At 38.2% G+C, this 22,395-nt stretch overlaps 1 protein-coding gene across 3 annotated transcripts; it reads left to right on the top strand.

Moving 5' to 3' along the window:
- The first annotated feature begins 247 nt into the window (after window positions 1-247).
- Window positions 248-21,744, top strand: LOC140243294 (uncharacterized). Of its 3 annotated transcripts, none has more exons than XM_072322964.1 (15): window positions 248-340; window positions 2,665-2,980; window positions 3,633-3,704; window positions 4,464-4,535; window positions 5,010-5,090; window positions 6,117-6,188; window positions 7,378-7,449; window positions 8,336-8,413; window positions 9,621-9,769; window positions 12,031-12,349; window positions 13,062-13,098; window positions 13,891-14,097; window positions 15,091-15,167; window positions 18,495-18,609; window positions 20,370-21,744. In XM_072322964.1, the coding sequence occupies exons 2-15, from the start codon at window positions 2,775-2,777 to the stop codon at window positions 20,706-20,708; spliced, it is 1,896 nt and encodes a 631-aa protein (XP_072179065.1). In that variant the 5' UTR covers window positions 248-340; window positions 2,665-2,774; the 3' UTR covers window positions 20,709-21,744. The 3 variants fall into 3 exon arrangements, with proteins under 3 accessions (XP_072179065.1, XP_072179064.1, XP_072179066.1); XM_072322963.1 differs by lacking the exon at window positions 248-340 and adding an exon at window positions 657-832; XM_072322965.1 differs by lacking the exons at window positions 248-340; window positions 13,891-14,097 and adding an exon at window positions 657-832.
- The last annotated feature ends 651 nt before the right edge of the window (window positions 21,745-22,395 follow it).

The raw sequence follows: 22,395 nt of genomic DNA, 5'->3' as shown, positions 1-22,395 counted from the left end.
TAGTCGTAATTTTTCCCCAATAATATTTGAATATATTTTGAATCCTTCGATATTACTTTTGAAGGACTGTTTGATGAATTTGACTTGATTTTCATTAGGAAACTTTTCATCGTAATTGAAATAAATTAGATGAGTCGGTTTGTTTTTTCACGGTATTCATTTCTCGTTTCTGCATCAACTCGTACGGTCGTAGCGCAAGCGGGCGACAAAATGTTTATGTCATGTGTATGTGTAACGTACTGTGCACGATCGTACAAGCGGCGGTGACAATTTTGCGGTCAAAATCGTCAAATTGATTACGGAAGGATACGCCTCTACATCTAACAACGAGTCAGCAAAGGTAGGCCTAACCTGTTAGTTATATGTAGTTACACGATAAACCTTATTCGATTTTGCTAAATTTCGATAATTTAGAGGGAATACTTAGTTGTTTTCGCCACATTTTACTCGGTAGCGTAGCCCAGTGAAGAATCGAACACCGTTGCGCGTAGTCCCATGCGTACATTTTCTTTCTGTACGCGCAATGCCATTATAATGCGCGGCCGGTCGTTATGGACCCGGTCGGTGGGTTGGACCCCTACCATACATCCCGAATAAAAGTACGCGTTTGAAATTTTGCAATCTCCACAGCGCAGCTGTAACAAGTAGGGCCTACAGAGGTTTCTTACTCTCCTACACTACGCACGCGTGTAATAGAGGCTTACGTGTTTGTAGTGCATAGTGCCTTAGTGGTGTATACATGACGATACAGTGGCTGTGCATGTGGGGCATTTCTACATGCATGCTTATCTGCTGCACCGGTAAACGATATAATCATTATGAACTTCAGCAGGTAAGTTATAGCACTAATATTGGGCACCCTAATATTACAGGTAAGTTATTGTACTAATATTGGTCTAGAAACAAGAATGTTATAGTCGATGTAGGCCTAGATCCTAGTCTAGGGCCTACAACTCTATTACAACTTACAAGCTATGATTATGCCCCTACGCAGCTGAAGACGGGAGCATTTAACGAGTCATAACGACAGTGAATGAAGTGAATTTTTTATTCTCACTCAGATCCTTATGTTTTGCTCGATTCTTTAAATAATGAACTTCATTTGGTATTTGAGTGGATTCAGGCAAATAAATTATCGCTTGATATAGATAAGACTAATTATATGGTTTACAGTAACACGATATTAAATCTCTTCCAGGCTTGGACTACTAAACGTTAGGCCTAGGAACAGTTTTAAAAACCAAATAGACACTAGATTCAACAAAGTTTTTAGGTATTCATATTGACAGCAATCTTTGATGGAAGGTACATGTTGATTATTTATGTAAATTGTTGTGTAAAAATGTTGGAGTTATTCACAAACTGAAATATCTCTTCCCAAAGCCAATATTGCATTCTCTTTAGAATCTACACAACTCTATTACCTTACTTGAATTACGGAATATTGGCCTGGGGGAATTGCTCAAAGACTATTAAAATCGATTCGTTGTTTCTGATTCAGAAAAGGCCTTGCGGATCATAAATCGTGCACATTTTTTTTTTTTAGGATCACACTAATGAATTGTTTGTTTCAAGTAAATTGTTAACAATTTCTGATTTGTATATTTGTATCATGTTGGAATTCTTATGTAGGCCCTATAACTAAAAGTTGAATATTGGCGGTCTTCCTATAGTATATTTTCCTAAATGTTTGTTAAAAACAGCGATATCCATACTTACCCTATCTATACAAGACACAGTGACTCCCATCATTTTCCCCCGTTCGTACAGTTTTAGCCCTTAAGACAACTACATGTACTTCGATAGGCCCTTTTTTCTGGAATGAGCTAGATTCTGTTCGGTTGCAATCAAGTTCTTTAAGTTCCTTTAAGCAAAATCTTAAAGCCAATTTTAAAAAAATCCTATATTTAATCATTTTGCCGTGATCGCTTGAAAAAAAAAAAAATTCTGCATACTCAGAATGATGCCTCGCTCGGATGACTTCATTTGTTTGATCAATTTGCTACATATCCTAGCATTGATACCTTAAGTTCAATCATGAACATCATACAATAACTTGTACATTCCGTAAACTTTATAATATTCTCGACATGTTGTATATATATTTTTCCATGTTACGTCATTTCTACATTGATATACTGTACTAAAAGCCTATATTATATTTTTGCAACCTACATCCTACAAACTTTGTTTTTTTAGTGGGTTCCTCATATTTCACGTCAATTATAATTATGTCCTTACATTTGTGCAATTTTGTTTCAATCTGACTGTTGTGTTAAAAACATTTCTTTGCCTAAAATCAAATGGAATCTAAAACTTGTATGAAATGTGAGATATAGAACATGAATAATAATAATAAAAAAGTATCATTGTAGCACAACAGGCATTCATGAAGATTCATGTTATGGGTCTAGATTCAGAGTACACCTACAGTAACAGCAGTTTATAGACATAGACATAGGCACCTTTTTGTGTGACTGTGTATATGATTGTGTGTGAGTGTGTGTGCTATAATCCAACCGACATTATCAAAGATAAAGATATGATATTTCATCTATACAAATTAAAAATGTGAATGTCTTAATCATCAATGTTTATTGTTCGAACATGAGCTGTAACTGTTGTCTAGAGCCAACTTACTAACATGTTTTCTTTGCCTTTCAGAACTGACCAGAAGAGAAAGAAGACATTACAAAGAAGAGCTTTAGAACAGTGAAAGCAAGAGAAAAAAGAAAGAAAGAAAGAAAGAAAGAAAGGGAGAGTGGAAAATAGAAATGAGTGCTGCTCCGCTCCTTATTCTTCTACTAGTCTACGTTCGAGTCACCACGTCCAATGAAGAACCTTGCCTGCATGGGACTTGCACGTGCGCAGAAGAGCAGCTGATCTGCAACCCGTACGCCATAGATGGCGGCCGGTGGGTGGAGATGCATAGGCTACCCTCCGCCATTCGTGACTTCGTCCTACCGCACCTGACAGAAGTGTGAGTCTGCTATGAAATCACATCTCTGTTTCGAATTCAATAGTTTCAGTGTATCTCAGGAGTTCCAAGTGTTCCAAAATGGTATACAAACATACAACATTCAATTTTGATGAATGTTTGTAAAACTGCTGTTGATGGGTGTGAGTATCAGGCCTGTTGTTGTTTGGAATACACGGCAGTGGCGGATCCGGGGGGGGGGGGGGTGCACCGGGCGTGCGCCAATAAAAAGAAAAAAAATTGAGATGAAACCCGGAAGTAGCACCAAAAATATTCTTTGCGCCCCCCTTTACGAAATTCCTGGATCCGCCCCTGCTAGTCATATATATTTGAGGTGTGTACCTCGACATAGACCATATTCGAATCAGTAGAACATCACCTTGTACATAAGTCAGATTTCAGGAGGAAAACTTTGCTTACCAATTTGCCTTTTTATACTTCCTTTCTTTCCACATTTTTTCCATCTTTGTATTTGTTGTGGATTTGATTTTCTTTGTCCTTCCTGTTCCTTCACTTCTTTGTGTACTTATACGTCTTTAGCATGACTTTACATTATATTGTTGTCTAGATCTATCCGTTAGATCTCAATTCTTTGTTTAAAAAAATAATTCTTGTCATCTTTAGTTTGACCTTGTCCAATATTTATCTCACACAGTGATTTCCGGTACAACAAGATTCGCGATGTTGAAGCGAATGCCTTCGGAGGACTACCAAACCTGAAAACCTTGTAAGTGAGAATTTCTCGCCAAACCTGGTAAATCTTGGAAGTCACATTGTAGACATCGATGAATCCATGAATGAAATGGATGCTCAGAGTATTGGTGCACTTCTTGTGCAATGGACTCTGATCTGTAGGCACTGAATCAGCCTAGCAGTTCCACTAGATTGTGATGAATAATTGTGCACTTCGCGCGGCAGTACACCCAGGTCAAATGAGTTAATCACTCCAGGCGTAATGCCTATATTTCAATGCATTGTACTACCTAAAGGAGCTTTTTTTTTCATTTCGTTTTGTTTCCAGTTGGTGTTTTGGTTTGTTTTGTTTTCTGTAGGACTTTCTGTTATTTGTCTTTACAAAACAAAACAAAAAAAAGACATAGCATGGTCTGATCGAGAGAAATTCAGCCAAAACAACACGCAAACGGAAGTTTATCTTAGTGTGAAGACATTACTATGTGTTGACATACTAGTTCAGCTTAGAATGAATGGGAAAGAAGTGCCGATCCACTCATATAGCAATTGAGGTATTTTTGTGCCAAGAAAACGCCTGACTCCCAGGTGTTCCACTTAGTGTTTTCTTGCTAGGTTTTTTTCAACATTTCCTTTATCTTAACAACGGAGAGAGAGAGAGAGAGAGAGAAAAGATCATTAGGCATGATGGTCATCACATGAAATACAAATGAAAAGCCCCATTTATGATGGGCAACTTGTCTTATCCTTTTATATCCCCACCCCACCCCCATACATGCTCTTCGTGTTGAACAAGGTGGCTTTCACACAACCGGATTTCATTTCTGAGCCAGTACGCCTTCAATGGTTTAACTGCCGTCCAAAAAATGTAAGTACGGCCTACCATAGATTCAGCCGTCATCTCAGGTTGTGCCTGTTTTCTTTTACTTTACTAGTCCTTTAATCGCTTTACATTCCTATTATTTTTTTTTGGGGGGGGGTGTGCTGGTGCCTGTCTGGTGACGTAGTGACAAAATAATGTTGTATAGAAGAAAGCCTGCCGTCTTCACAGGTTTTAACTGATGAAAAATCAAAGAAAAAAATGGGGGAAAACAATTTGTTTTAGCAATGCTTTATGCCAACATTGGGAAACACGGTAAAGTGAAAATAGTAGAAAAATGAGTACTCCGATTAGTTTCACTCCAAATTCGTCGTTGGAAGTAAATAAATGTCAATAACGCAATGAAGCAAGAGTAAATAATCATTCACGATTGATTAGTAAGTGTTAGTATGATTTCTCGTAAATTGATTTGGACGCAGAATAGTGTGATGCAGTATGTTATTATCATTATCATTATTGCAGAGACATCTCTTTCAACGAACTTGAGACCATCGAGGAGGGGATGTTTCAGTCTGAAACGTTGCTTGAAAGTATGAGGGTTCTGTAAGTATCGCTCCTCGGGTAAATAAGCGAGAAAAATGGGATTAAGTTTCCTTATACCTATAGGTTATTTTTTATTTTTGAGCAAATTTGTACAATCTTTTCAAGTCTATGAATATAATAATCATAGCATTTTGAAGGGATCGTCTGATTTCCTCAATGTTTCACCGCTGTTTCATCAATCTTCATGTGCTAAATGCATTTCAATTCATTTCAATTCATTTATTTTCATACTTTCATACTACATTTATGAATATTCAGAAATAATAGTAAAAGTTCTTTTACCTTGTGCAAAATCAAACAATATACATGGTAATAACCCAATAAATGTAATGATAACTGGTCGAAATGGAAATGGGGTTGAACACAGAGAAGTATGACGGGACCTACATGAAAGCAAGCTTGTTTGGCTGTAAGCCCCGAGTAATCAGTGTTTGTGAAAAAGAAACGGAGAACGGATAGAAGATTAGACCAGGCGATTTAATGGTGGTGTACCAAATAAAAGAAGCGGGGTATGCCTATGTGATAAAAAAAAGAAGAAGAAGTAGAAGAAGAAAAAAAAAAAACTATATTAAAAGTGTGAACCGTTATTGTGACCGAGCTATCATTCGATTCCGTGGTAGAACGTGATTTACATATAGGGCCTACTTTGGTATACACTAAACTGTTGTTGCATTAAAACTATCACAAGGTCAAAGGAACTTACGGATTCCTCTTTAAACCCTATACATTGGCGAACTTTAATCAAAAACCAAAATGGTACTGGAAGAGAAGAAAATTAGTTATTCTGGAAGAAGTTTGATGCTACGACACATAAATTATATGCTTCCGTATCCGAATAGAATGACACATTATACTGGCTGTAAAATTGTTGCATCTTGTACAATTCGCGATGAGCACATTTTCGATCGCGACGGATTTTGCAGCTGTAAATCATAAGAATTATTCAGATAGTTTTTATTGCGATGCTAGTATAGGTGTCTCCAAATCATAGTTTGTCATCCATTTTTTTTTTCATCCTTTCTACAGCGATCTTTCCCACAATAACATCCGAGAGTTGAAACGTGGCTGTTTTCGCGGCTTGCCCGAACTCCGGGAGTTGTAAGTTACACATATTTCTAACGATCACGTGATTATTAAGAAGTACAATTATGCTATTCATTGTTTGTTTATTCATGTGTAAGATGTATGATCCTGAACTACTCGTTTGATAATGGAATGAGTCACATTGACAAGATAGAGAAATTATACCTATACATGTAACAAACTGTCAGCAACAACGACACTCAAGCACCTCAAGTGCATTTCGTTGTGAAAGCAAACAAACAAAATGTAATGCTACTCTTTTTTATAATTACCTTTCCAGTTTATTATCTTTTCTCTTTATCTTTTATGTCTTCAGGACTTTCACTCATAATTAAATGAACACAATATAAGATGTGGTCATTGTTATTCTCCTCTTCTTGCCCTTTCATTTCGTCATTTTCAGGTTGTTCAATCGTTTCTTTTGCGATAGCCAGTAAATACTTTTTCTTGAAAGGATAGAACGTTACATTTCTCCAAATATAACAGTGCAGTTTGTTTCTATTATGTGATACGTAATTATAGGCGACATATTTTGTTGCCATCAAGCATTACTGTATAGTATTCAGTGGTTGTGTAGAGGGGGTATCATACAGGCGTCACGTTTTCGTTGATATGTATACAATGTAATTCATTCTGATGGTAACTCGAAATGAGTATGTCAAACAGTAAAAGATGCATATAGTGAAATACGTAGCACGTTATTCTAGTGATTATCAGTTCAGTCAATCTATTCTCATATTTCCATATTTCTCAGACAAATAACAAATTCTTTGACATTGATGCGACAAATAAGAATACAATGTATAACAGCCATGTCTTTGGATTGTACATTACAAATAAAGAACTTGCTAAACACAAATGTTAACGATCATGTCATTGTACAAAGATGTCTCAAAGAAGTAAAAAAAAAAAAAAAGTATATATATATATATATATATATATATATATAAGAATATAAAGAATTTATAAAGGCCCCAATATATATATATATATATATATATATATATATATATATGATGGGGCCTTTATAAATTCTTTTGTAAAATTGCAGGTCTCAGAAACAAAACAAAATATCATTCAGATCAATGCGCAAAGCGCAATGCTTTCTGAAATTGTATGAAGTATGCTTTATTTTCTCACTATTTGCAATATTATATTCGTAAAACAAAATAAGTCATGTGTGTTTGTGTATGTTTGCTTCAAGGTACCTCGAGTTCAATCCACTGGGACGACTTGACCACACGTCACTGACACACCTTCGGATGCTAAATACCTTGTGAGTGCCGAGCTCATAGATTATAATCTTTTCCTTCTATTATTCAGGCCTATACTTGTAAAATTCTTTTAGACGCATGGAGCTTCTAGTATAATAGCTTCAGGTATTCAGCCGCTCTGATTGATGCGTTGTTCTTTTACCAGCCTCTTGCAAAAAACAACAACAGCAAAAATTAAAAAAAGAAACAAAACAAAACAAAACAAACATCAATATCAATGAATTAAAACGCAAACAAACACGCCCAAACCAATCAAACAAAAGTTTAACAAGATAAAAAATAAACAACTAAAGCACCAACCAACTAAGCAAAAGGTGTTCATTTTTTTTTAACTGGTTTTTGGGAAAAGTCGGCTCTCAATGCGTATAATTCATTATCAAAAAAAAAAAAAATCTTTTCGTTCTTCCCAAGAGAAATCCCATCCTTTGTGAATGACACCTGAACATCGCAACATAGACATTGCAATGCTTTTCAGTATTGAAATACTAGCATCCACGAACTGTCCAACAGGGTGCCAAATTAAGAAGCAGTTTAAAAAAAAAAAAAAAAAACAGCTCTCTTTTGAAGGTAGAAAATGCATGTATTTTTACCTTTGATTAGAACGTAAATACCCTACTCGCATTTATTTTCTTGGTGCGTTGCTCATTTTTTTTTTTTTTTTGGGGGGGGGGGGGGGCTCTGTTTGTGTACAGAGTAATCACCTTATAACAAACATGGGGGAAAAATCGTTACAACGAAGTAAGAAATCAGGTCCCCAAATTAACATCTGTTTTTGTATACTTTACTGTTCGACAATAACGGAATTTCAATATAACGGAAGAAAGGTGCTGGATCCGAAGGACTTCGTTATAACGGAAGTCCCCTGTTTTACCTTCTTGTCTATGCTAGATCGTTGGCTCATACTTCCCCGAGGAATCCTTCAGACTTGCTGGACATCTTTGAGCCTTTGTCAAACCTGCAATACACGTAAGCTCTCTCAAACTGCTGGAGACAACGTCTAAATGATCAGACCCTATGATGATACCATTAACAGCGTAGATTATAACCATGCTGTAGCCCTTCTGTATTATTCATTGTATTGCTGCTACGTTTTGCTATACATTGTAAAGGCAATGGAGAAAATACTTTGTTTTGTTAACAAATCATGTCTAAGAATAATGTATGCCACCACCCGTTTACATGTACTGCATGTACAATGATAACACAAGAACCAATAAATCAAATCAAATCAATATAAAAATAGTTTTGCATTGTGTGTGTGTGTGTGAGTGTGTGTGTGTGTGTGTGTATGTGTGGTTTGAGGAGGATAATTGAACTGCGTGACTCACGTATTTACAGTAATGATATCTCTAGACAAGAGAACTTACTGTTGTCGGGTAGCGAGCATATACTGTATTGAAACCATGAAACAAGGACAAAATGAAGAGTATGCTTGTATACGGTGTAATTGAGGACCACTCAGTGATTGCGTTGACTTAAATGAATGGAGCAAAAGTCTAACAACCAGAATGAAAAGCGTCATGAGAATAGAACGTTAACACGAAAGTTTTGGAATTTTCAACTTCACAAAAGTGTTTTAAGAAACAGCGACACTGGTCGCATATGCATGGGCCAATTAGAGAGGGGAGATCTTGACCGTTGTTTTTTTTTTTTTTTCATATACATGAATTTAAGACCGACTGCAATTCCTTTTCCCTTAAAGTAGTTACTGCTAGATTTTCACCCACAGCAATTAAACTGCACTGAAGGACACTTTCACGATTCATAATCAAGAAATTAATCCTATATGTTTCATAATCAGTGGCGGATCCAGAGGAGGGCGCAACCGGCGCACGCCCCCCCCCCCTTTATTTTTCGTAAAAAACAAAAGAAATAAAAAGAAAAAAAGATGAAATGAAACCCGGAAGTGGCACCAGAAATATTAGTCACGCCCCCCCCCCCCCCCTTTACAGAATTCCTGGATCCGCCCCTGATAATATTACTATATTTGTAGTCTTGAGTGATATCCCCGTCTTGACTCTTGAGTAACAACGCGAGTCTTAAAAATCTCATAACTTTACTACTTTGTGTCCGATATTGAGGAACTTCTGCCTTGATGTTACTTTAAAATCATAATTATGTTACATCTGAGTGCGTTGATTGGTCTACCACCCCCTTGTTTTTTTATTCAAAGCTACATCGACGGAGTTTTGAGCACGTGCTCGTGTGAGTGGCTGACGACGCTGTTGACGTTGAAGGAGGCAGATGTTGATGTCGTCGACGAGAATTCCTTGGTTGCGGCCTGCATCGAAGAATGGCGGAACGATCCAGTGTGTGACCAAGGTAATTTCGTCTGTCTCTGTCAGCAAGAATGATAAGTCTATTTTCGAAGTACAATAAGCACTCTTTCTTTTGATAGAAAGATGACTTTCGCGAGATTTATTGTCTTTGCAATATGTTGTTTTGTGATACCTCATCTACTAGCTTTTGTTGTGAAGTTAACTTTGAAAATCGAGTGAAGATGTAGTAACCGAAGAAGGGAATGAACGCACACACAATCTTACGCAATAATTTTTCAATCAATTCAGTTCAGTGACATTTTACAGTTCCAGCAAATATCAAGATGCATAAGTATGAATAATAATGCGATCAATTTGAACATACTGGGGCACATCTCTAGAAGTAAAGAACTTGAGACGAGTGTGCCCTTAGTATTGTGAATATGATATAATAAACATAAATTTTCAAAACGAGAAAGATTAACAAAGTCGATAGCCATGATGGATGGACAATAAGGCTTTGCGCGACTTGATCCTGTCGTGCTTACTGAACTCGAAGTCGCATTCCCGATCTCAGAAGAAATGATGGATATTGCTGCCCTTTCTCATTAACATTCGAGACAAGTTGCGTTCCACTTGATTTCTGTTGAAGCCAAGTGAAGCTGCATCCCCACGCAGCAGGCTGCACCACAATTCGTCAATGCACCATGTGCCTTCTACCACATCATGTGTAATTACCGTAGGTTTTCCTAATGTGCAACAACATGAAAATCATACATGTATAGTAATGATATAAACAAAATCACCGAGATGTATGCTAGAGTTTAGCCCTTTATGTGCCAATGAGTCAAATACGGCATCATGAGATCGCTAAAAGGATGTGGAATATTATTTCGAATGAATATTTTTCTACATCGTGTACATCTTGGAAAATTCGAAGTCGTAAGTCGTGAAAGGAAAGGATTACAAAAGTTTTTTTTTGTATGCCTCCGCCAACGAAGTGGCCGGAGGCATTATGTTTTCGGGTCGTCCGTCCGTCCGTCCGTATACCGTCCGTACGTCCGTTCGTCCGTCCGTCCCGTTTTGTTTTTGTCGATATCTCAAGAACCGTGTGGTGGTTTTGCATCAAACTTGGTATGAGGGTATATCCTTGGGGGATGATACTTTGTGTGGATTTTAGGGTCAAAGGTCAAAGGTCACAGGTTATTTTGTGAAAAAAATTGAAATTTCATGTTTTTCTCCGTATCTCGCAAATGGTTCAAGGTATCTTCATGGAACTTAGTATATATGCTTGTACCGATGGGCAGTGATTATCTAGGGAAGTTGGGAGTCATGGGTCAAGGGTCAAGGTCAACTCCTCAAAATATAACTACTTTCCTTCTATTTATGCAATGCCTGAAGGATTTTTTTTAAAACTTGATGTATGCATGTATAACCCAATATATATTCTGTGGGAAGTTTCTTGCCAAAAGGTCAAAGGTCAAGTGAAAGTGCTTAATTGCACTTTTTCCTCCATATCTCAAAAATAACTCAAGGTATTGTCATGAAACTTACATATTTATGCATGTTCTACCTAACAGTGATTCTCTTTGGAACTGTGGGGTCAAAGGTCAAAGGCCAGGTTTCGATAATACTATTTTACTATTTGATACTGAAATTATACTTTTTCTCAATACCTTGAAAATTACTCAGTGCATAAACTTGTAAAAGGGTCAAAAGTCAAGTGAAAATCATCAGTTCCCCCAAATACCTGCACTCTGACGTTTTAATCATTCATCCAATTGAACCTAGTTCTAGGAAAGTGAACATTCAGCACATTTGTGGCAAACCTGTCATTTTAATATTTTGCCAATTGTGTGAAACTGTCATCACACATTGTCAAGACATTGTACTATAGACCTATTAGGAGAACCATGTATTATGGCGGAGGCATACACCAGTCGCCGTAGCGACATTTCTAGTTTAATTATGCAACTTAACAAGATTTTCTATCTTTTGATTTAGTCGTGTATTGATGAATGTATTTATGTAGGCATATTTACCGATTCATCTTTTAATTTTCCTGTTAGCAGTGTCATCTCGTACCTTTTATGATTTATAATTTTATGATTTATAATTGATTACACTAAAGATCATTGTACTTGAAGATATGGTGCAGGTTCTCGCAACATCTTAGGTGGTAATAAACATGACTAAACAGAATGATCGAGGAAATACGTTGATTGGTGCAATAGAGCGAACGAGGCGTATGTTTAATATCATACGAACGATTGGATTATCAAAGAACGAATACGTAATGACTTCTACTCTCTATTTTACAAGCAGCAGCCATTGATGCATACGACGTAGACAGTCGGTTGCAGGAGCAAGAGAACCGGCCGCAACATCGCGCGTTTCTCCAACGTAACCTCACGCTCGGTGACATCGTGGCGCCGAAGATAGTCGAGAACTCGACGATCGTCTTTCCCGACGGCCGAGGATACGACATGGATTCGATCCAAGGGAAGAGGGCGCTATATCAGTACGACCGTCACATGCAGGAGCGCATTGCTCACGTGTTGAACGACGCACAGCGAGAGAGGTACAAGGCGCTCTTCAGCCGTCGAATGGCGGAATTCATCCGAGCAAACTATAACATAACAAGGTACAGCATACGCTTCAAGCTCTCGCGTCTGATACAATAATTGTTAAACGAAATACAACGATAGTCTTTGGACCTTGAAACCTTTGACGTTTTCATACCATTATTCTGTCATCAGGTTATGTTTTTAATGCCTTGATTGGGCATTGTTGCAAATGCATGTTTATGATAAAACTGCAATACTTGAATGTTTCAGAACGGTCAAACCAAGTTGAATAAGATGCTAAGATGCAAAGCAAAGTAAACGTTCAAACCATTTCCCTTGGATTCCGTCATTGCACTGTTGTTAATAGCTTCAAGCTTTCTTAATAGTCACCAAAGGGACTCCGACCAGCGCCGACAAGAAAGCAATATCCACTTCGTTTCATTCATTCATTCATTCGTTCATTCATTCATTCATTCAGTCAGTCAGTCAGTCAATCATTCATTCATTCGTGTTTATTTTCATTTCCAAACAATATTATACAAAAGTAATAGAAACGTCAAAATGATAGTATATTCTGGTAACATATAATACATCTTGTTTCATTAGGGACTTGGTTGAAATGAAAATTGAGGGGCTGCTAAAAAGCGAACTTGAATAGTGCAGTCCCCTCACTTACGTTACATTATGTTTTATACATAGCTTACAAAACTACAATATGTACTGAACAAGTTATTCACTGCAAGTATACACTTTTCATTAAATCCATGGTAACTTTCCATTTCTCTAAAGTACTGTTGCTACAGCGGACACAGATGGACACAATTCGGTATGTTGATGCTTCTTATCTATGTAAACCGTGGTAAATTAATTTGATAGAAAATGCGTTACAATGAAAGAGGGCGGCGGAATGTAACTGGACGTTATATGCTTACGAAATCATTGCGATGCTTGTCTGTAGTTGTTTAGAAGAGAAGAAGCGATAACAACTTATCCGCCATTACCCGATGTCACCGTGCATTATGACTGTGGCGTCACCGTGGTAGTTTGCAATTGATGTATTAATGCACTGAATTGTACAGATCATCGGGATGTCTGTCCAATATTTCAGCTAAAAGGCCATGAATTGGTATCATACATGATGGAAATGACCATGCAAGAATTGTGCATGGTAGATTTAGTGATGTCCGTGTGTCTGTGTGTTGCGTGCGTCGTTGAGCTCCGACGGATCGAGGTCAGGCATATCCGAACGTCGGACGGGTTAGTTGTTTTCAGCACCACACTCATCCAAGATCCACATGAGGCGACCATTGAAATCCCCAATGGAACTTGAGTCTCTTTAACCATGCAAACCTTAAAAAAATAACAACAACAATCTGAATTTGTCGTTCCGAACCCTATGCCAAATAAACGTCAATTCTTTGTCTTTCGAATTACATCCGTGCTTCATAAGATTTTTATAGAAAATATAAGACAGGGAAAGAGTTGTGAATTCAAAACAATCGGTGATGGAAACTTCAGTGGTATAGGTCCCTGTCATATACATATATTCATCGACTATATTCTTCTTTAAAATACACTTGTAGTTTCTCCGGGCTTTAATATTTTTCTGCGGTCGCAGCACGCTCATGGAGACACCGACACTGATGAACCGGCTCCAAATCGCAACTCCAGCAGAGCGAAAGGTTCCTCCAAGGGCACCTCGGGGAAATCATCTTCGAAGAAAACCAGCGAGAAGCACGGGATACGGATGTTGGGATTCTTCCTCTACATCATCCTGGCAGGAGCAGGATGTGGGATACTGGTCGTCTGTTTGGCGGGGCTAAGGGTTCGTGGGTTATCTCATTTCGTATAATATTCCCTGAAAAACTGTTAGATGTGCAGCTATATACTCACAGTGAACAAGTTTTGCTACGAGAGTCAAACCCTGTCTATATAGCGGCCACTCTAGGGAGACGAAAAAAGTGACCATTGTATACAGATGACCGCTATAGAAAGGTTCTTTAACATGCTTTTTCTCTCGGAGGGAATTGTTTGTAGCAACCGTATACTGCAGGTGGCTGCTATAGGCAAGTGGTCGCTAATGCAGGTTTTACTGTATCTACGCATATGCTCAGTTTTCAAAGCTCTTCTTTTAACTGTATTCTCCGGAAGACAGAGTTTCCGAAGGACACTTCGGATTCACCAGAATTGTACGTCCCGTCACCTCTGCCGCCGCCACTGCCTCGTATTTTCCCGTGTACACATGACAGTCACATAAATGGTGCGCAAGAACAATGTGCGCAGTTCACAGTATAGGCCTATAGTGTGACAAGATTCACCCTGAACATGGAGTGCATAATGTGATGTTTCCGTGAAGTTCAGTCAGGGCAAACTTGGCGCATGCGTGATGCTCCAGTTTTGTGCCGATCACAGAATGCATGTAGCCCCCATGTAAAGCACGATACTGATAGGAATATAAAGTCTTGCATGCTGCATACGCCTACTTTGTGTGATATACAGTATGTATGGAGGTTCAACAGGTTTATTTACTAAAGTACTATGTATTTGGGGGGGGGGGCGGAAGTAACAGGATATCTGGTTCCATGATTTAGGCCTACTTCATTTGGACTGATGTTTTCTTAAAAGAACATCACAGTAGCGAAGAGTTCAATAAAATGATCATATCTATCTCATAATTATGTATATACTAGGCCATGCATAATCACGATTACTGCTGATGGGTAGCAGTCAGATTAAGATTGAATGCATTGATGGTATGCTTTGTTTCTTCTTCCTCTTCTTCTTCTTCTTCTTCTTCTTCTTTTCAAACAATTTGTAGCACTTTGATTGCACGGATAGATCTGTTATTGTGACAGAAAAGGAGAAGAAAGAGAAGAAGAAAAACAAGTGCTGTGGGTAAGCCATAACTTTTTGAAAACTTTGGAAACTACTCATTGTCATACAACACAGTGTACGTGAGAGATTGGAAAAGAATAAACAGGCAGATATGCTCATATTAAAGGTTAGCGTTGGTAATAGTAAAGATGTAGTGTAGGTATAATATGAGAGAAGAGAAGAATATGAAAATATAGCTGAAGGAGCTCCCAGGTCAAAGGAGCTACGATCGTCCTATTGTTGTTTAAAACCAAAACAAAGTAATCGTGTGCTTGCAGAATTGTCGATTTTTGCTCCAATCTGTACACTTTTGTAAAAGAAATGTGTGAATGAACGTCATGATAACATGATAACCGATGGGTAATGATAAAAATGCGAAAACGGTTCACAGGAAGTACTACAATTTCAGAGCTTACCCGATCATCGTTTATACGGAATATTTTACATTCGATAAAATCGATGACAAAATATCGGGCCGTAGCATAGTATCCATCGAACGTGACTTGCATGCAGTGGTATAGTAGGCTATTGCTATAACACGATTCGATCATCACGTAGACCATCCTATACACACCCACTACTGAACGGGGGAGGGCGCTTCCGGAATAAAAGCCGGTATATAGCCATTATAGCCACTTTGATTATTTCACACTCTTTTATCTGAAAATACTACAAAACCACTCGATATCAATTCTGGCAAATTGTGCCAGCCAGACAAGTTTCTTGGTAGATCTTTCCGATATATGTCAAGCAAATTCCAAATGGTGGAAGGTGAATGTGAGGGTCCTGCCGTGTAGGCCTACTATGTTTTATTTTGAAGTTAATGTGCCTGTAAATAGGAGCTGTTGGGGCTCAGCGAGTAAGACGACGAACAATCAATTACGAGGTCCCTTTTGTTCGAGTCCCTTGGTGCAAAATGCCACATACAGAGCAGCGAATATTTGTGTGAACTGCCTAGTTTTGCATGTCGTTCTTATTTGCACCCCTTTGTGAGGTATAGGGTCTACTACTGAAATTGTGCTTGCCCTCGACAATGTACAGAGTGCAGTGGACAAGTGATATTTTGAAATATAATCTTTGATTTCGCGTTGTAAGTTTACCTCATTCCGGGAAATTTCCCTTTTGTTTCACTTTCACGCCTAACAGCAATCTATTTATGCAATTTATTGCGCCACACTCAATGTTCAACGAATGTTGAGTACCATTTAACAGAATGACAGAACCTTAAACGGCAGCTGAACGGGATGGCTAGTAACTTACCAGTGGGAATCAGTGGGAATGCTGGGGGATGATTGTTCCAATCCTTGTGGAATTCATTTAAGAGTACATTATACATCTATTGTTGTGTGAAAATTATTTGCTTCAGAATGGACTCATATTCAAGTAATGTGCAGTTTAATGTTTCCAGGTTAGCATGCCTGTACAGTGACGGGGCGATCGTTAACGGGCCCGTTAACGATCGCCCCGTCACTGTACAGGCATGAATATGAATATGAGACCATTCTGAAGCAAATAATTTTCACACGACAATAGATATATAATGTACTCTTAAATGAATCCCACAACTTAACAAGGATTGGAACAATCATCCCCCAGCATTCCCACTGATTCTCACTGATCAGTTACTAGCCATCCCGTTTAAACGGACTCGTACGTAAGATCAGATGATGTGTGATTCTTAATTTGTAACATTTTTCATCACGAACCAGTGATATGAATCGCAACCTCATTAAGTAGATTTGAAGTGGGGGAGGGGGGGGGGGGCGATAGTGACGTCACGACGCATAATCATATGGTTACCAACAATGTCCTCTTTCTTGAAACCTTGTGTCACTTATGACACTTAAAGTTCCACAACTTTCGTTTTAATGACCAACTTTGATGAAACTTCTACCATTTTGTTTGTTTCCTCAATCTATTGAACTGAACTTGCACATACTGGAATTAAATTGGGCGTAGGCCTACCTTTCCAGCTGTAAATTCCCCTTTATTCCTCTAAACCGTTTTCATCTATATCTCTGGTCTTTCTTCTGCAGACATGGGAAGATGAAATGTACATATATTTTAGAATTAGTTGCTCTGTAATATGTATTTGATATCCTATCATTGTTAACACTTTATTTTAGACGAGTCATATCTCTTCCTCCCGAGGAGTGTGTTTGTTTGTGTGTATGTGTGTGTGTGTGTGTGTGTGTGTGTGTGTGTGTTAGTACCTTCATGTGTCGTTATGAGTTCATGTATTATCTAGTCTTTGTAATACCATAAAAAAAGACAACAACATTCAAATTGATTCAACCATAGAGCTACCAGAACAATTGATTAGCTATTAATGGCCACGCTTCTGCCGATCTGCGTGTCTTCACATCAGTCTGTGTCTGCCATTGCTGGTTAGCTATTTTTGTTACCTGTATCTTTATATCTTTAACGGTCATATGTCAAGACTGTATGACTGTCTTTCGATAATTTTTTGATTACCTTACTCTGATATCTGGAGAGTTCTTTCCCTTGTGCTCGATTTCTGATCACTAATTATAATCATTGCGAGAATTCGGCAGGAGTACTCAGAAACCCGTATTGATATACCTGTTCAAGGTATTGCTAATGGGCCAGTCACAAATCAGTTGCGATGCGTCGGCGATGGGTAAAACCCGGAAAATTTTAACAAAATCTTGAGACAGATCTCACGATTTTGCACCCGTCGGAGGCGCTCTCCGGACGCCTGCGGCTTGTCGCAGATTTTTTAGGCATCGCCACACCCGTCGCGGTCCCTAACTTTGAACTTAAAATTGCAAGATTGCTCGCAAGATTTTTCACCCATTTTTGACATCCCAGACACAATATCCGATGACGTACGATGCCCTCCGATTAATCGGAGGCATCCTCCAAATAATCTGAGACTAGTCGCAAGACCCTCTTTCCTTTTCCCCCACATATACCCAGGGGGAAAAATTAAAAGAAAAGACGATCGCAGATATCGTCTCCGATCGCCTCCGATGCAATCGGAGGCGATCGGAGGCTAATCCCACGATTTTTCGACGAAACCGGGTCAAAATCCTTGAAAAAATCTCAGACAATGTGACTGCTCCACTTTTATTAGGATTATTGCTAGGATTGTTCAAGGATTCTTTATTTTCTACGACGACCCCCGGCCAAAACTAATCCCCGACAGATTGCCGACATTGTGACTGGGCCATTAATGTGTAGGAATTCACTTCATGGTGTTAGTGTCATAAAGGAAACCCTCAAAGACTTCGAACAGATAACATTTCAACTGTCATGGACAAATGTTGAGTGATTTTTTTTTTTTCGGTTCTGGATATTCTTTTAATCTCTTTTGCTGTTTTACAGCTGGTTCGGTGAAATGACCGGCAAACTAAGCGTGAGGAAAGACTACTTGAGAGGTGCATCCGAACGGAAGCACGCCAAGCAGAGCTTCGTCAAACTCCACATGAATGTCAAAAATGTAAGTCTTTAAAGGGATGGTATAGTTTGGGTTGATACGGGTGATTCAGTTTTAGAATTTTGTGAGATAATGAGAAACCTCTTGTAAAATATCAGAGAGTACCGTATACAATTCTAAGAGGCATTCAAAGTTTATTTGATGAAAATTGGTTATGAAATGGCTGAGAAATCCAAAACCAAAGTAAAACAAAATGTCCTTAATAAAAGGTGGGTCCCACCTTTTATTAGACATTGCTGGATATCTCAGCCACTTCAAAACCAATTTCCATCAAATGAATGCCTCTTTGAATTGTACGCTCTTCAATATTTCATAACATATTTCTCCTCATCTCAACCAAAACTATACCAGCCCTTTAACTGTTCTACTTTTGTTATACAGTGATACTGATAAACTAAGAAGGCCTACTCATTTTTGGAAAATCTTACAACCGATAACAGACTATAAGGTCGATCACTGATTTTTTTCTCTCTCTTTTCGAAGAAACCTTTCCTCTTTTTTTTTCCTTTTATATTGGACTTGGGGAAAGGGTATTAAAAGAAACCATGTATTTTGTCACTTTCATGTTAACTCACATGGTCAGACTCGTGTAATGCGGGATGTATTGCACAAATTATTTCCAAAAGGGGAAATATTTATTGGTGGGGTTTTTTTGTTTTTGTTTTTTTTTCGTTCTGTCGCAAACCTTCTCGACCATAACTTCCTTGAGTCTAATATTTTACCATTACACTAGATAGGTCTTAGTGTATATTGGTCCTGATTTTCCTTGTGATCAATGTCTCAATAAATCATAGAAATTACCAGTTTGTTCATCTAACTCACTCAGTTTTGAGCACTTGACTTGAGATACATGTATATCACATGTGATTTATCATCTAATGACTTCATCATGGTGGCGATATTATTTTCTTGTATACTGACGTCACTTGACGCGCCGTATTCTGGTTCAAACGGAAAATTCTTGCATTTACCTGACGAAAGACTCAGTGTGAAAATTTGACAGGTGATTTGTAACTTGGAGTGACGAATATGAATTAGAATGCATTTTGTGCTACATGATGTATTTTATTACGCAACGCCCAACATGATTATCTTGAACCAACCACACAAAAAGGAGGGAAATATAAAAAGAGGTGTTGACGAACGTTCTTTCTTTTCTTTTTTCTCCAGACATAACTTTGTATTTTGCTGGTATGCATGTATAATTTTGTATTTGTTAAATATTATCTACCATGTAAAGTCGAATACATGCCTATGTTATATTTTTTTATTCATTTCGTGTTATGTTTGCCGAAAAGGAGTGAAAGAATGAAATAAATGAAATGAAACGTTTCTTCATCAGCGAATACAGAGTAAATACTTACTTAATAACAATCTTCTGTAGTGATTATCTAATGCGCCGGGCATTCGGCAATCATGGCAATGTGCAATTGTAATTATTTTTTTTTTTCCAATATGCTCAACTAGCTCCGTTGATTAGAAAGACTTCCTATGACGCTCACAAGATGGCTCTCTCCATTGTGAACGGACAGACCATGATATATTGACCGCAACAAATTTCCAAGAAAAAAAAAAATCAGCAAAATGGAAAGGAACTATTTCCGGACTTTTTCTCACGCACGCACATGTGCAATCATGAAGTACACTCTCTCATGCAATGTTCTCATTCAAAATATCAGATACAATCAATTCTTATAAGAAATGTTTGATGCGCTTTATTATTATCTTTATGCGCTTTATTATTATCTTTTTAATGGCCACAGAATATGGACAACGTTGGAACTCGACGACAGTTTGATCTGTACACAACCCCTTCTGGCCACGTGATACCGTCGAAAGCGGCCTCAGCCAATCCCCGCCAAGTAAATGGGCAGATGGAGACGCCTGTAGCGAGCAAGTCGGGACAATCCACGGGCCCGTCCAGTAACGGGCTTCGAAGGATGTCCTTAAATGACGGAATCCGCAGCATGATGAGCTCGCAGGGTGTGGGAACGACGGGAGGTCATCGGACGCCTTCGACAGAGTCGGACTACTTCCGACATTACTACTCCGAGTCCGACGATGACGACGTAAATGAAGAAACGGACTTGTTTCGAAGATGACATTATCGATTTTGTTGAACGACTTTCGCAGTTTCCCCAACATGTTGCCTTAAGCTTTTGTTCACTGTTTCTATTTTTTGTGTGCGTGTGTTTAAGGGAAGGAAAGGAGGGGATTATCTGTTGTATAAACATTTCATTCCTTTACCTTAATGGCGTTGATATTCATTCCATTACAAGCAAGTAGGCCTAATAGAGCAGTAATGTCTCTCGTCACTTTTTTCTTTGAATACTTTATTTGTCCTTCATGCACGTTGTGCAGATATGTAGTCAAATTGTGTATATGATGTAAGTGTATATAACAAATCTTCTGAAACAATTCCTCGCTTTTGGAGTTTTCTAAAATTGTGTCCTCAGCCTGAGCCTCGTTGTTTCCGTGCGTTAAATGAGTAGACCTGCTTTTTTTTTTCTTTCAATCTCTCTCTCCCATGAACACCCTTCCCCGTGAGTTTTGATTGATTTCATTCAAATAATCAGAAAGTGCATGAATAATATATGTATAACGTGCATAATACAAATCAGCTACACGAGCAATCAATCTACATCATTCTCCCCCACCCCACCCTCATAATTCATTCTTCTTCTTTTTTTTTTTGTAATGGCCTCCCTCCAATCCTCACCTCTCATCCATTGAAGCACTGATTATCTACTTCCTTACAATTTATGCACTGTGATCTCCTCCCATTTATCTCACACAAACACATTTACACAAAATTACACATAATGAAGCACATAAGCGGCATACAGTCAGACTTCTCGTACATCATAATAAGTACACATTCCTGACTGTGGATCCTATACACACACGTACACACACACAACCTGCTAACGTTTCTCAAATTCGCATGTTTTACGACTGGCCATGTCTGAACAATATGTCACGGCATGAATTATAGATACCATTTGTAGTTCGATTGACGCCTTGTATTCAAAATGCATTTATTCACGAAAGACAAGCAAGCGTGTGAAAGGCTGCGCGCTACTTGGATGGGTATTGAGTGAAATACCCATTCAGCGTAATAAAGAGCTCTAATGTATATATCCTCTTTTGACTGCTGATTCATTTTCATCTTCTTTGTATTCCAGAGAATTGTCTTTAATTCAAGAAAAGACGAACGTGCACTCACACACACACACACACACACGCACACGCACAAATACTCGTATACACCCACGCATAGTATTGATCTAAGGTCACGGTTGCAATATTAATCTATTTCTCTCCAACATTTTTTTTTTAAGAATACAACACTACAAACAAAATACAACTACTATAAAGTTTGAGGTTTAATTGAATTTCCAAAAAGCCCCCCCCCCCCCAAAAAAAAAAAAAAAAAAAAAAAAAAATCACAAACGATGCGACGAATCGTTTTAGATGCAAGATACAGGCTATAGATTATTGTATTTTCTTTTCCATCAGAGTTGAAAACTATTGCAGGGGCCGTCAATATTAAAGCATACCATGATCAAGAAGATGCTTGTTTTCAATAAGGTTTCACACTAAAGAGTTAGGGGGAAGTGTAAGTGCCGGGAAGGGGGATCACAAATTACCTTTTTATTTTCATTGAAAGGAGAATAATACATAAGAAATGTGGATATACATGCTTAAAGCAATAATGAACTTGCCTGCCTACGTGTTTTTGTACAATGCCTACACTGACTTTGTGGTCAGCTTGAGGTAGTAGTATGG

This window comes from Diadema setosum, chromosome 20, assembly GCF_964275005.1.
Source record: "Diadema setosum chromosome 20, eeDiaSeto1, whole genome shotgun sequence".
Taxonomy (NCBI): domain Eukaryota; kingdom Metazoa; phylum Echinodermata; class Echinoidea; order Diadematoida; family Diadematidae; genus Diadema; species Diadema setosum.
This window is presented reverse-complemented; position numbering and strand designations above follow the sequence as displayed.